The 14,107-nt window shown below is 41.6% G+C and overlaps 2 protein-coding genes across 2 annotated transcripts; one reads left to right on the forward strand and one right to left on the reverse strand.

Annotated features, from left to right (window-relative positions):
* Nucleotides 1-1,241: 1,241 nt before the first annotated feature.
* Nucleotides 1,242-12,214, reverse strand: plekha8 (pleckstrin homology domain containing, family A (phosphoinositide binding specific) member 8). Its single transcript, XM_037274408.1, has 13 exons — nucleotides 11,961-12,214; nucleotides 11,486-11,602; nucleotides 11,232-11,387; nucleotides 11,024-11,148; nucleotides 4,418-4,576; nucleotides 4,308-4,348; nucleotides 4,144-4,244; nucleotides 3,642-3,918; nucleotides 3,276-3,361; nucleotides 2,732-2,790; nucleotides 2,462-2,663; nucleotides 2,332-2,393; nucleotides 1,242-2,271 (listed from the first exon to the last, which is right to left on the reverse strand). Exons 1-13 carry the CDS (start codon nucleotides 12,019-12,021, stop codon nucleotides 2,074-2,076), a joined length of 1,644 nt encoding a protein of 547 aa, XP_037130303.1. The 5' UTR covers nucleotides 12,022-12,214; the 3' UTR covers nucleotides 1,242-2,073.
* Nucleotides 12,215-12,322: 108 nt separating this feature from the next.
* On the forward strand, nucleotides 12,323-14,065 carry fkbp14 (FKBP prolyl isomerase 14). The gene is made up of 4 exons (XM_037274624.1): nucleotides 12,323-12,655; nucleotides 12,832-12,983; nucleotides 13,047-13,174; nucleotides 13,472-14,065. Exons 1-4 carry the CDS (start codon nucleotides 12,459-12,461, stop codon nucleotides 13,628-13,630), a joined length of 636 nt encoding a protein of 211 aa, XP_037130519.1. The 5' UTR covers nucleotides 12,323-12,458; the 3' UTR covers nucleotides 13,631-14,065.
* The last annotated feature ends 42 nt before the right edge of the window (nucleotides 14,066-14,107 follow it).

Below are 14,107 nucleotides of genomic sequence, written 5' to 3' on the forward strand. Positions count from 1 at the left end.
GATTAGTTGGACAAGAGAATTCAAAAGTAGGGTTTTAAATTAGTGTTAGGGTTTTAATGTAGAGTTATAAACTAGTATTAGAGTTTAAAATGTGTTTTTTTAAATTATGGTTAGTGTTTCAAATTAAGATTTCAAATTTACATTAGTCTTTAAATTTGAGTTTTGAAATAAGGTTAGTGTTTTGCTTTAGGGTAGGGGTGTTGAACGCCAGTCCTCGGGGGCCGCGTTCCAACATCTTTTCCAAGATTCCCCTCATTAATTAAGTGCACGTGCGTGAAAAGTTTTAGCTCCTGCGGAACGTGAAAGAGGCTAAAACTTTTCACGCACGTGCACTTAATTAATGAGGGGAATCTTGGAAAACATGTTGGAACGCAGCCCCCGGAGGACTGTGGGCCGCGTTCCAATATGTTTTCAAAGTTACCCTCATTAAGTGCACGTGCGTGAAAAGTTTTAGCCTCTTTCACGTTCCGCAGGAGCTAAAACTTTTCACGCACGTGCACTTAATTAATGAGGGGAATCTTGGAAAACATGTTGGAACGCAGCCCCTCGAGAACTGGGGGCCGCGTTCCAATATGTTTTCAAAGTTACCCTCGTTAAGTGCACGTGCGTGAAAAGTTTTAGCCTCTTTCACGTTCCACAGGAGCTAAAACTTTTCACGCACGTGCACTTAATTAATGAGGGGAATCTTGGAAAACATGTTGGAACGCAGCCCCCCGAGAACTGGGGGCCGCGTTCCAATATGTTTTCAAAGTTACCCTCGTTAAGTGCACGTGCGTGAAAAGTTTTAGCCTCTTTCACGTTCCGCAGGAGCTAAAACTTTTCACGCACGTGCACTTAATTAATGAGGAGAATCTTGGAAAACGTGTTGGAACGCGGCCCCTGAGGACTGGCGTTCGACACCCCTGCTTTTAGGGTTTTAAACTAAAGTTAGATTTTCTAATTAGGGTTTTAAAGTGATCATCACTTGAGTGTCTGTCAGGAGATGCTGATGCAGGTCTGCGATTCAGCTGCAGGCCGGTGTGGCAAAGAACATAAGCGTGTAACTAACTGCATTACCACATTGTCAGTTTCGTCTAAATCAGAAGTGATGTTTCTCTTTCAGGACAGGAGATGCAACAGACAAGCTGAGCCACATGCCATGTATAAAAAAAACTTTTAATGCTATTTGAAACTCTTAAATGCACTCATGGGCAACGTTGCATTTATGTTGGCAAATCGTTTTAACAAAGCTTGGACACAAGACAACTCAATTATGTTTATTGAATACATATCAAATATTTCTATAGATACCAAAAAGCAATCAAATACTTGTATATAATTTACGTGATTAACATTTGCACATATCCGCAACCATATTTTGATTTGTGGAAGTTTATTGTAGGCATAAAAAACAAAAAAACAAACAAAAAAAAACAATTATAACAAGGTCTTAAAAAAGTTTCACTGGTTTCTAAGTAATAAGTTAGCACAGTAGTATCATGATGACATCGTATATGGACGGATGAGATCAGCACATTTTTTTCCGCGACATGAAACAGGTTTATTGAGTCACTTCATTCAAGGCGGCATGTTACTGTAACTCTTTAGATGAGATGAAACTAATGACATGTTTATAACTTAAGATAAAATAAATAAACCTAGAAAATGCATATTATGCATTGGCTTGTTGAGTGTTTATAGCCACGCTCTACATGAATATTTATTTAGTTCTCCAGTGTTGTGGTGCTAAAACCTTCCTCCATGGTCCCTCTTAGAGTCAAGAAAAAAAATTGACTTTTGTTACTAAACAAACAGTGCAGCGTTGGCAAGTTAGAATGTTAAAAAGTCGACTAGGCAAAAATCACCTAGTTAATTTATAATACAAACACTGACATTGATTTTGTTTCCATGTACATTCAAACCTTTCATTTCAAGCTTAGAAATCAAGCTTGTAGTGTTTGTATGGATTTTTTTTTTTTTTTTTTTTTTTTAAAAAGACTACACTAAAAACTACACTTCATTGTTGATGCTGAAAGCTCCTCAGTGCAGACTCAGTCTTGAAACTTCAGTCTGGAAACGAGCGTGGGTCGCCTTTTAGACCACCTCGTCGGACTCCAGGTTGTACTCCTCATAGAGGGCGTCCAGGATGGCCAGTAGACTGTCCATGGCGGGCAGGTAGACGTCGAGATCTCTGTGCATGCCGCTGATGAAGCCGCTCTTCAGCTCGTCGCCTTCTGTCGTCACCAAGGCGGCCGTGAAGCTCTGATAGGACGGAGCGGCTCGCAGGGCCAACTAGGAAGAAAACAAAAAATGAGGAACTGAAGCGTTTTTTATCTGTGATTTGTGACTCACCGCAAAAACTCCCCGGACCACCCATCCGTGATATTGGCGAAGAGTCTTGCCGTAAGCGTGATCTGAAGAAGAGGATAGTTTCAAATACAAACTTATTTGTACCGATTAGGCTCGTTGAGGTGCTACTGACTGAGGGCTCCGTGGATGTCTTGCTCCCCCGTGTTGACCTGCATCAGGAACTCCTTGAGGAACTTGAGGCCCCGCCTGAGCCAGAGCAGAGCCTCGGTGGCCGAGTTGCGCACCTGGGCCACCTGCGCGTCAATCTCGTGCAGGACGATGGACTGCAGCGTAGGGAAGCTGTCCGGGTCCGACATTAGCTTCTGATTGATCTTCTACGAGTAGGAAATGAAAACTTTTGAATTGCTTTCATGTATTTGTTTGGAGCTTCATGTCGACTGACCTTGATGTTTCCCACAAAGTCCATTTTGACTGGAGCAAAGACAGTTGGGCCAAGTTTGTCTGAGAGGGCACAAAAAAATTATTGGTTTTTTTTGTCCTTTGCCCAGTCATGCAAGAAATATTTCAGGAAAAAAGTCAGCATTAAAAATTATTTAAAAAAAAAATATATATATATATAAAAATCATAAAAATTATAAATAATAAAAAATATAAATAATTATAAAGAAATAAATAAAAAAATTCATAAATGAGCAATCATTGTTATATGTCCAATAAAATGAGAAACAACACAGGAGTTGACTTAAAAATTGAATAAATGGAAACTTCTTAATTCCATAAAGGTAATTAAATATTCAAGAATGCCTCTTCAAACTGAGCATGCATTTGAGTCAACTGTAAAAGTATGAAGGCCAGACAGAAAGCATTTTGAAGTCGTGAAGGACAGAGCGAGCAGCGATGGCATGAAAAGAAAAGAAAGAGCTAAGTCTTGTCGGCGGCTTTTTTTTTTCTTTTTTCAAGAGATGAGGACGACACGACTGGCCTACCTAATACAGGCACTATTGCATAGCATGAGTCCAAAAACTCTTGCGTGGGGATGCCATTGTCCTCATCCAGCTTTATATCACTAAATCTAAAAAACAAAAAGGAGGATAATAGATTCAGACAGGACCATAGTAAACACGTCATCGACTTTATTTGAGCAAACAGAGGGGAGGAAAAAAACAATACAGGAAAAGAAATAGAGTTTCACACTTTGTTGGCTAACAGTCAGAAAAAGAGAGAAAATAAAGACGACAACAGACGAGTCAAATGAAACGCTTGACACTATTAAATCTCATACTAATGACTTGCTTCTTCAGAAGAACCCCGTGAAAGTGAAATTTAAAGAAACGCATCACATAGGTTCATACCTGTGACTCATTGTGGTGAAAAAAGTCTCCACTTCCTCATTCTCATTCGAATCCTTGAAAATCTCTTCTTCACAGTCAACCTCCTCATCTCCGTCAGGAAGTGTTTCCTTCTGAGGCCCCTCGCCGCCGCTTTCCACGCTTTGGTCTCCTTCACGAGTCTCCTTTTCCTCCTGGTCTTCTGCTGAGCCTTTACCCTGAGCAGTAATATGGGATGCAGGAGGAAGAGGATCGGCTCGCTCCTCCTTGATCGAGCTGTCGCCGTTGGCGGCGTGCATGTCTGCGTGGGTACACGAGAAAGATGGAAATGAAATATTTTTGATTGTTGACTGAAATCGACATCACAGTTGCCCGGGGGGGGCTCAGGTCGCGACCAATCATGGCTCAGCTTGCAAAGGTCACACGACCAAACTCAGATCGTTGTGACCTGAGCCCCGAGCAACTGTGATGTCGTTTTCAGTCGACCCCGCCTCTCGTGTACATGAAGGAAATTACTTGGACGTACTTGGAGGGGAAGGTTGTCGTTCTGGTCCGTCTGGTTCATCCGCGCCGGAGTCGAGGCTGCGGGTGTCATGTGACATCACCTCTGTTTCTGACTCTCTCCACCTGAGGTATATTTGAAATGTAAACATTCAACGCTAACATAACATGACGCTTAGCTGTACTTACTTTTCTCCGAGGCGCCGATTCACCTGATTGAGGGGCTTCATCTGGAAAAAAGTGTGAATGGGCGTCATGTTTGCCGCGTTTGATCATATCAGGCAGCAAAACAAACGCACCTTCTGCGGCTTGATGGCGGCGACGGGAGGCGACGCCGGCGGGCTCTGCTTGGACGCATCTGGCGTGAAAGTGCGATTTGCGATCTGCATGCACTCCTCGAGGGTCTTGAGGAAAGTGCTGCACGTCGACTTCACCATGTCGCCCGTTTCGATGCCGCTCTGAAATGACAACAGAGACCATACATTGAATTACAGCAGATACAACAAACCAGCCTTGTTTAAAAAAAATGAAAACATTATAATATATATAAATAATAATAATAAAATAATTTAAAAAATAATGTGCAACTCAGTAAAAAAGAACAATTGATAAAGTGGTTGGTTTAAAACCCTAGTCGGAAACCCTGAGCCTAGTTTGAAACCCTAATTAGCGATGGCAAAACTCCTTGGAAACCCTAGTCGGAAACCCTAACCCTAGTTTTGAAAGCCTAGTTAGAAACCCTAACCCTAACTCTAGTTTTGAAAGCCTAGTTAGTAACCCTAACCCTAACTCTAACCCTAACCCTAACTCTAACCCTAGTTTTGAAAGCCTAGTTAGAAACCCTAACCCCAACCCTAATCCTAACCCTAACTTTGGAAACCCTAGTCGAAAACCCTAACCCTAGTTTTGAAAGCCTAGTTAGAAACCCCAATCTTAGAAACCCTAAAAGTAGTTTGAAACCCTCATTGGAAACCCTAACCCTAGCTTTAAAACCTAGTTTGAAACCCTAACCTTGGTTTAAAACACTAGTCGGAAACCGTGAGCCTAGTTTGAAACCCTAATTAGCGATGGCAAAACTCCTTGGAAATCCTAGTCGGAAACCCTAACCCTAGTTTTGAAAGCCTAGTTAGAAACCCTAACCCTAACTCTAGTTTTGAAAGCCTAGTTAGTAACCCTAACCCTAACCCTAACCCTAACTCTAACCCTAACCCTAACTCTAACCCTAACCCTAAGTCTAACCCTAACCCTAGTTTTGAAAGCCTAGTTAGAAACCCTAACCCTAATCCTAACCCTAACCCTAACTTTGGAAACCCTAGTCGAAAACCCTAACCCTAGTTTTGAAAGCCTAGTTAGAAACCCCAATCTTAGAAACCCTAAAAGTAGTTTGAAACCCTCATTGGAAACCCTAACCCTAGTTTTAAAACCTAGTTTGAAACCCTAACCTTGGTTTAAAACCCTAGTCGGAAACCGTGAGCCTAGTTTGAAACCCTAATTAGCGATGGCAAAACTCCTTGGAAACCCTAGTCGGAAACCCTAACCCTAGTTTTGAAAGCCTAGTTAGAAACCCTAACCCTAACTCTAGTTTTGAAAGCCTAGTTAGTAACCCTAACCCTAACCCTAACCCTAACTCTAACCCTAACCCTAACTCTAACCCTAACCCTAAGTCTAACCCTAACCCTAGTTTTGAAAGCCTAGTTAGAAACCCCAACCCTAATCCTAACCCTAACCCTAACTTTGGAAACCCTAGTCGAAAACCCTAACCCTAGTTTTGAAAGCCTAGTTAGAAACCCCAATCTTGGAAACCCTAAAAGTAGTTTGAAACCCTCATTGGAAACCCTAACCCTAGCTTTAAAACCTAGTTTGAAACCCTAACCTTGGTTTAAAACCCTAGTCGGAAACCGTGAGCCTAGTTTGAAACCCTAATTAGCGATGGCAAAACTCCTTGGAAACCCTAGTCGGAAACCCTAACCCTAGTTTTGAAAGCCTAGTTAGAAACCCTAACCCTAACTCTAGTTTTGAAAGCCTAGTTAGTAACCCTAACCCTAACTCTAACCCTAACCCTAACCCTAACCCTAACCCTAATCCTGGTTTTGAAAGCCTAGTTAGAAACCCTAACCCCAACCCTAACCCTAACTTTGGAAACCCTAGTCGAAAACCCTAACCCTAGTTTTGAAAGCCTAGTTAGAAACCCCAATCTTAGAAACCCTAAAAGTAGTTTGAAACCCTCATTGGAAACCCTAACCCTGGCTTTAAAACCTAGTTTGAAACCCTAACCTTGGTTTAAAACCCTAGTCGGAAACCGTGAGCCTAGTTTGAAACCCTAATTAGCGATGGCAAAACTCCTTGGAAACCCTAGTCGGAAACCCTAACCCTAGTTTTGAAAGCCTAGTTAGAAACCCTAACCCTAACTCTAGTTTTGAAAGCCTAGTTAGTAACCCTAACCCTAACTCTAACCCTAACCCTAACTCTAACCCTAGTTTTGAAAGCCTAGTTAGAAACCCTAACCCCAACCCTAATCCTAACCCTAACTTTGGAAACCCTAGTCGAAAACCCTAACCCTAGTTTTGAAAGCCTAGTTAGAAACCCCAATCTTAGAAACCCTAAAAGTAGTTTGAAACCCTCATTGGAAACCCTAACCCTAGCTTTAAAACCTAGTTTGAAACCCTAACCTTGGTTTAAAACACTAGTCGGAAACCGTGAGCCTAGTTTGAAACCCTAATTAGCGATGGCAAAACTCCTTGGAAATCCTAGTCGGAAACCCTAACCCTAGTTTTGAAAGCCTAGTTAGAAACCCTAACCCTAACTCTAGTTTTGAAAGCCTAGTTAGTAACCCTAACCCTAACCCTAACTCTAACCCTAACCCTAACTCTAACCCTAACCCTAAGTCTAACCCTAACCCTAGTTTTGAAAGCCTAGTTAGAAACCCTAACCCTAATCCTAACCCTAACTTTGGAAACCCTAGTCGAAAACCCTAACCCTAGTTTTGAAAGCCTAGTTAGAAACCCCAATCTTAGAAACCCTAAAAGTAGTTTGAAACCCTCATTGGAAACCCTAACCCTAGTTTTAAAACCTAGTTTGAAACCCTAACCTTGGTTTAAAACCCTAGTCGGAAACCGTGAGCCTAGTTTGAAACCCTAATTAGCGATGGCAAAACTCCTTGGAAACCCTAGTCGGAAACCCTAACCCTAGTTTTGAAAGCCTAGTTAGAAACCCTAACCCTAACTCTAGTTTTGAAAGCCTAGTTAGTAACCCTAACCCTAACCCTAACCCTAAGTCTAACCCTAACCCTAAGTCTAACCCTAACCCTAGTTTTGAAAGCCTAGTTAGAAACCCCAACCCTAATCCTAACCCTAACCCTAACTTTGGAAACCCTAGTCGAAAACCCTAACCCTAGTTTTGAAAGCCTAGTTAGAAACCCCAATCTTGGAAACCCTAAAAGTAGTTTGAAACCCTCATTGGAAACCCTAACCCTAGCTTTAAAACCTAGTTTGAAACCCTAACCTTGGTTTAAAACCCTAGTCGGAAACCGTGAGCCTAGTTTGAAACCCTAATTAGCGATGGCAAAACTCCTTGGAAACCCTAGTCGGAAACCCTAACCCTAGTTTTGAAAGCCTAGTTAGAAACCCTAACCCTAACTCTAGTTTTGAAAGCCTAGTTAGTAACCCTAACCCTAACCCTAACCCTAACTCTAACCCTAACCCTAACCCTAACCCTAATCCTGGTTTTGAAAGCCTAGTTAGAAACCCTAACCCCAACCCTAACCCTAACCCTAACTTTGGAAACCCTAGTCGAAAACCCTAACCCTAGTTTTGAAAGCCTAGTTAGAAACCCCAATTTTAGAAACCCTAAAAGTAGTTTGAAACCCTCATTGGAAACCCTAACCCTGGCTTTAAAACCTAGTTTGAAACCCTAACCTTGGTTTAAAACCCTAGTCGGAAACCGTGAGCCTAGTTTGAAACCCTAATTAGCGATGGCAAAACTCCTTGGAAACCCTAGTCGGAAACCCTAACCCTAGTTTTGAAAGCCTAGTTAGAAACCCTAACCCTAACTCTAGTTTTGAAAGCCTAGTTAGTAACCCTAACCCTAACTCTAACCCTAACCCTAACTCTAACCCTAGTTTTGAAAGCCTAGTTAGAAACCCTAACCCCAACCCTAATCCTAACCCTAACTTTGGAAACCCTAGTCGAAAACCCTAACCCTAGTTTTGAAAGCCTAGTTAGAAACCCCAATCTTAGAAACCCTAAAAGTAGTTTGAAACCCTCATTGGAAACCCTAACCCTAGCTTTAAAACCTAGTTTGAAACCCTAACCTTGGTTTAAAACACTAGTCGGAAACCGTGAGCCTAGTTTGAAACCCTAATTAGCGATGGCAAAACTCCTTGGAAATCCTAGTCGGAAACCCTAACCCTAGTTTTGAAAGCCTAGTTAGAAACCCTAACCCTAACTCTAGTTTTGAAAGCCTAGTTAGTAACCCTAACCCTAACCCTAACTCTAACCCTAACCCTAACTCTAACCCTAACCCTAAGTCTAACCCTAACCCTAGTTTTGAAAGCCTAGTTAGAAACCCTAACCCTAATCCTAACCCTAACCCTAACTTTGGAAACCCTAGTCGAAAACCCTAACCCTAGTTTTGAAAGCCTAGTTAGAAACCCCAATCTTAGAAACCCTAAAAGTAGTTTGAAACCCTCATTGGAAACCCTAACCCTAGTTTTAAAACCTAGTTTGAAACCCTAACCTTGGTTTAAAACCCTAGTCGGAAACCGTGAGCCTAGTTTGAAACCCTAATTAGCGATGGCAAAACTCCTTGGAAACCCTAGTCAGAAACCCTAACCCTAGTTTTGAAGGCCTAGTTAGAAACCCTAACCCTAACTCTAGTTTTGAAAGCCTAGTTAGTAACCCTAACCCTAACCCTAACTCTAACCCTAACCCTAACTCTAACCCTAACCCTAAGTCTAACCCTAACCCTAGTTTTGAAAGCCTAGTTAGAAACCCCAACCCTAATCCTAACCCTAACCCTAACTTTGGAAACCCTAGTCGAAAACCCTAACCCTAGTTTTGAAAGCCTAGTTAGAAACCCCAATCTTGGAAACCCTAAAAGTAGTTTGAAACCCTCATTGGAAACCCTAACCCTAGCTTTAAAACCTAGTTTGAAACCCTAACCTTGGTTTAAAACCCTAGTCGGAAACCGTGAGCCTAGTTTGAAACCCTAATTAGCGATGGCAAAACTCCTTGGAAACCCTAGTCGGAAACCCTAACCCTAGTTTTGAAAGCCTAGTTAGAAACCCCAATCTTAGAAACCCTAAAAGTAGTTTGAAACCCTCATTGGAAACCCTAACCCTGGCTTTAAAACCTAGTTTGAAACCCTAACCTTGGTTTAAAACCCTAGTCGGAAACCGTGAGCCTAGTTTGAAACCCTAATTAGCGATGGCAAAACTCCTTGGAAACCCTAGTCGGAAACCCTAACCCTAGTTTTGAAAGCCTAGTTAGAAACCCTAACCCTAACTCTAGTTTTGAAAGCCTAGTTAGTAACCCTAACTCTAACCCTAACCCTAACTCTAACCCTAACCCTAGTTTTGAAAGCCTAGTTAGAAACCCTAACCCCAACCCTAATCCTAACCCTAATTTTGGAAACCCTAGTCGAAAACCCTAACCCTAGTTTTGAAAGCCTAGTTAGAAACCCCAATCTTAGAAACCCTAAAAGTAGTTTGAAACCCTCATTGGAAACCCTAACCCTAGCTTTAAAACCTAGTTTGAAACCCTAACCTTGGTTTAAAACCCTAGTCGGAAACCGTGAGCCTAGTTTGAAACCCTAATTAGCGATGGCAAAACTCCTTGGAAACCCTAGTCGGAAACCCTAACCCTAGTTTTGAAAGCCTAGTTAGAAACCCTAACCCTAACTCTAACCCTAACTAACTCTAACTCTAACCCTAACCCTAGTTTTGAAAGCCTAGTTAGAAACCCTAACCCCAACCCTAATCCTAACCCTAACCCTAACTTTGGAAACCCTAGTCGAAAACCCTAACCCTAGTTTTGAAAGCCTAGTTAGAAACCCTAATCTTAGAAACCCTAAAAGTAGTTTGAAAGCCTCGTTGGAAACCTTAAGCCTAGCTTTAAAACCTAGTTTGTAACCCTAACCTTGGTTTAAAACCCTAGTCGGAAACCCTAACCCTAGTTTGAAACCCTAATTAGCAATGGCAAAACTCCTTGGAAACCCTGGTCAGAAACCCTAACCCTAGTTTTGAAAGCCTAGTTAGAAACCCTATTCTTAGAAACCCTAAAAGTAGTTTGAAACTAGGGGTGTAACGATTCATCGATACACATCGATTAATCGATATAATGCTCTACGATTTGTTGGCATCGATGCTAAACGTAAACATCGATCTATATCGCCCGTTTTTGACCTCGGACATTAGACGCGACTTTATTTTGAAATCCAGTTCATTGTTGCTTGCTTCCTCTTTCCGGGAGCAGTGCGCGGCGTGTTGTGTTGTGAGCAGAGCAGGCACGTGAAAGGGGAGCCGACAACTACGTGGCTCCTGGGCTGGTGCTATGGCTAGTGTCCAAGAAGACGAGGAAATTCGCTCCCCTTTGGGCTTCAAGTCATTCGTTTGGAAGCACTTTGTAATTTCCTAAATAAAGAGTTTGCAGTACCTTGTTGATTTTGCGTATGAATTGTTATAAATCAGGATATTGTTCTATATCGATCGTAGAGCACTATATCGTGATGTATCGTGAATGAATCACAGCAGGCTTTAAGATATCGGCAAATATCGTATCGTGGTTCTTTGTATCGATATGATATCGTATCGTTACAAAACCCGCGATTTACACCCCTATAAAGTAGTATACCACACAGAGACCACCGGCTTGTTTACATTTTGAAAATATCCATACAGCGTTGCTTACTTCTGTCGCGCCACCAAGCTCGCCGTCATCGTCCTTGATTTTGTTCACTTGTTGAAGAAGAAGGTCACAGTACAACCTGAGCTCGGACATCTTTGTCTTTAGTGCTTCTGTGTTCTCTTGGAGTTCTGCAAAGAGATATAAAACCAAATCATGCTTTGGTGATAAAAGCAGCTCGGTTAACTTCTCAATTTTATGATGACCCATTTACCCTTCTCTCTTTTTGTTCGGTTGTCTGTCAGGCAAGCTTTTGCTGTTCCCAGAGCAACAAGCCATTTTTGCCTCTCTGCTGCATTGATGGCTCTCAGGTAGAAGTACTGCTCTCCAGGTATTGTCAGATCAAGCCGTGTAGAGTCAGACGAATGAACTAACAGCCAAGATGCATCAATAGGTGAAAGCAGACTGTCATTTTTTTTGCATGCCATTTTTTTTTTAAATGTCTCAAAAATGGTTAGATGCACAAACCTTGAATTTCACAAACAGAGATTTTAATGCTCCCCTTGCAGCCTTTCCAAGCATCCTCTTGAGAATCATAATAGGACAAAGTTCCACCGTCAAGCACAAACCATCGAGGTTGCCATCCTGGAAATGATATTAAAAATACATACACATTAAAAGTGACGTCATTTTCGACTGTGGCAAAGCTAACAATTACAGAACATGATGTAACCCTGGTATTTTAAAAGTTTGAGTCAAGTGACACATCTAATCGTCTTGCACACGATGAAGACGAATGATCACAATCATTACATGATCGATTCCGATCAGTTTGTACAAATCACTGCGGAACACACAAGCAAGAAAGTGACGCGTTTAGCATACGTTAGCTTGCCCGCTGCCTCTTTTCTTTATGTTATCACAAACTCGGTGACGTTGTCATGCTAGCTAGCTTCCATGGCGATTACAGCTATAACATCAACATCAAGCAAGGATAACGTACCGCTGATGTAATTGGTCCATTTATATAGTATTCCCTCCATCGTTGAGGTGTTTTTTGCCATTCATTACTTGTTTGTCATGATAAGATTAGGCGCACAGCTGACTGCAGCCACCGCATCAGCCCCCAAGTGAGATTTGCGTAGTACAGTAAACACACAGCATACATTACATGGCGTCTACGTCGAGAAAAGTACGTAAACTTTTTCTTGGATACGTCTCAAAGCGGCCACTCTGCCTTATCGTCAGAGGATTTGCGTAGGGTGGGTGTGGATTTAAATAAATGACGTAGAAAGGAACCAATGAAATGATAGCGTTTAGATACAGGGCGGTGCTTAGGGGAATATACCAACCAGAGTTTGAGGAGGGCGAATAGTTGAACAGTGGCGATCTTTCATGAAGTTTGGTGCCACGTAGTTAACTGCAGTGTCAATTTTTTTAACGTGATTTAATTTTGCAAACCTCGCGAGGTCACACTATAGCTTTTTATTTCCTCAACACAATGTTATTGTTTTCCATTTGCTCGGTATTATCCTTCGTAGTTACGCTAGCCTTTGGTGGCAAACTACCCGACCCTGAAGTCAAAATTGAAGTTCTCCATCAACCTTTTCTATGTCAGCGCCAGACAAAATATGGAGATATGCTTCTTGTCCATCACGAAGGATACTTGGACAGTGACGGCACCATGTTTCACTCAAGGTAATGTCTTGAATTGATGTCCAATCTGTCGCATCAATTTCTCTTGAACTAACTCAATAATGCTGCTTTATGTTTTATACTGCTCCACCTTGTCATCAATTTCATGCATCCATCATTCCACATGAGCGTTAAATATTGTGCGACTGTATTCTCAAATAACTGATGGATACTTTCAGCCGCCTTGAAGGTGATAAAAATCCAGTGTGGTTCACCCTCGGGAACCGAGAGGTCATCTTGGGCTGGGACAAGGGTCTGCTGAAAATGTGCGCTGGAGAGCGCCGGAAACTCACCGTCCCTCCATCTCTGGCCTATGGGAAAGAAGGGAGAGGTATGTTAAAAAAAAATTGCATACAGAAAAGAAAGAGGTACATTAATTATTGTTTGGTTGCAGGCAAGATTCCTCCGAGCAGCACTCTGATTTTTGACATTGAACTCGTCGATATCCGCAATGGACCGAGGTCGCACGATTCCTTCCGTGAGATGGATCTCAATGATGACTGGAAGCTTTCTCGGGAGGAGGTGTGAACTTTTTCTTACATTTTTTCTATTACACCTAATAGTGTGAATGTTTTGTGAACTTTGAAGGAGTATTCAGTATTGTTAAAATTCACCCATAAAAAAAAATCTGTACTCTTACATTTTTCTGGGAAACTCTATGAACATATTTTGATTTTTTTTTTTGTTGCTATTATTTACCATGCTCTGAAATTTACCTTTATTTACTATGCACGAATCTTTTGTCAAGGTGTGATGCAGTGATTTTACCTGTGTGAGTGCGCCCTCATGCGGCAGTAATTGTCACTGTGTGCATCACAGGTAAAGCAGTACCTGGAGAATGAGTTCAAGAAACATGGCCACGCGCCAAATGACACGCAGAACGACGCGATGGTGGATGATATCTTCAAATACGAGGATGAGGATAAAGACGGGTTCATCTCAGCAAGAGAATTCACTTATCAACACGATGAATTGTGAAGGACACATTTCATGTTTTTTTTAATGGACTGGCTTACATCCGAACTTGGGTTGTTTACCTCATTTTGTGAATTATATTCTTGTGCACAGTCAACTGCACTGAAAATATCATCGCAAATATATTTAAAATGAAAGTTAGGGTTTTTTTCAGGGAATAAACAAAATATTAACCTAGTTTTTGACTTCGCGGTCAACCTTGATGTTATTCTCTGTTTGGTCGCTAGAGGGCACACTTGTACCTGACAATCTGTTATTGCATTGGTCTGGCGCTTGGTAATTTCTCCCCATTAGTTCCTCTAATGTTTCAAAGCCCAATATAATCACATCCAGATTGATTCCACGAAGCGTGAACTATTATTAATTTGTAGTAAAAGTTTTAAGGCATTCACTCTCTTAAATTACACTTGGCAGTGGACTCCTAAAACGAGCACAGTCCGACAACATTAATGGAAAACTAAGGCACCCAAAAGTAGTGAG

The sequence above is a fragment of the Syngnathus acus genome, chromosome 16 (assembly GCF_901709675.1).
Source record: "Syngnathus acus chromosome 16, fSynAcu1.2, whole genome shotgun sequence".
Taxonomy (NCBI): domain Eukaryota; kingdom Metazoa; phylum Chordata; class Actinopteri; order Syngnathiformes; family Syngnathidae; genus Syngnathus; species Syngnathus acus.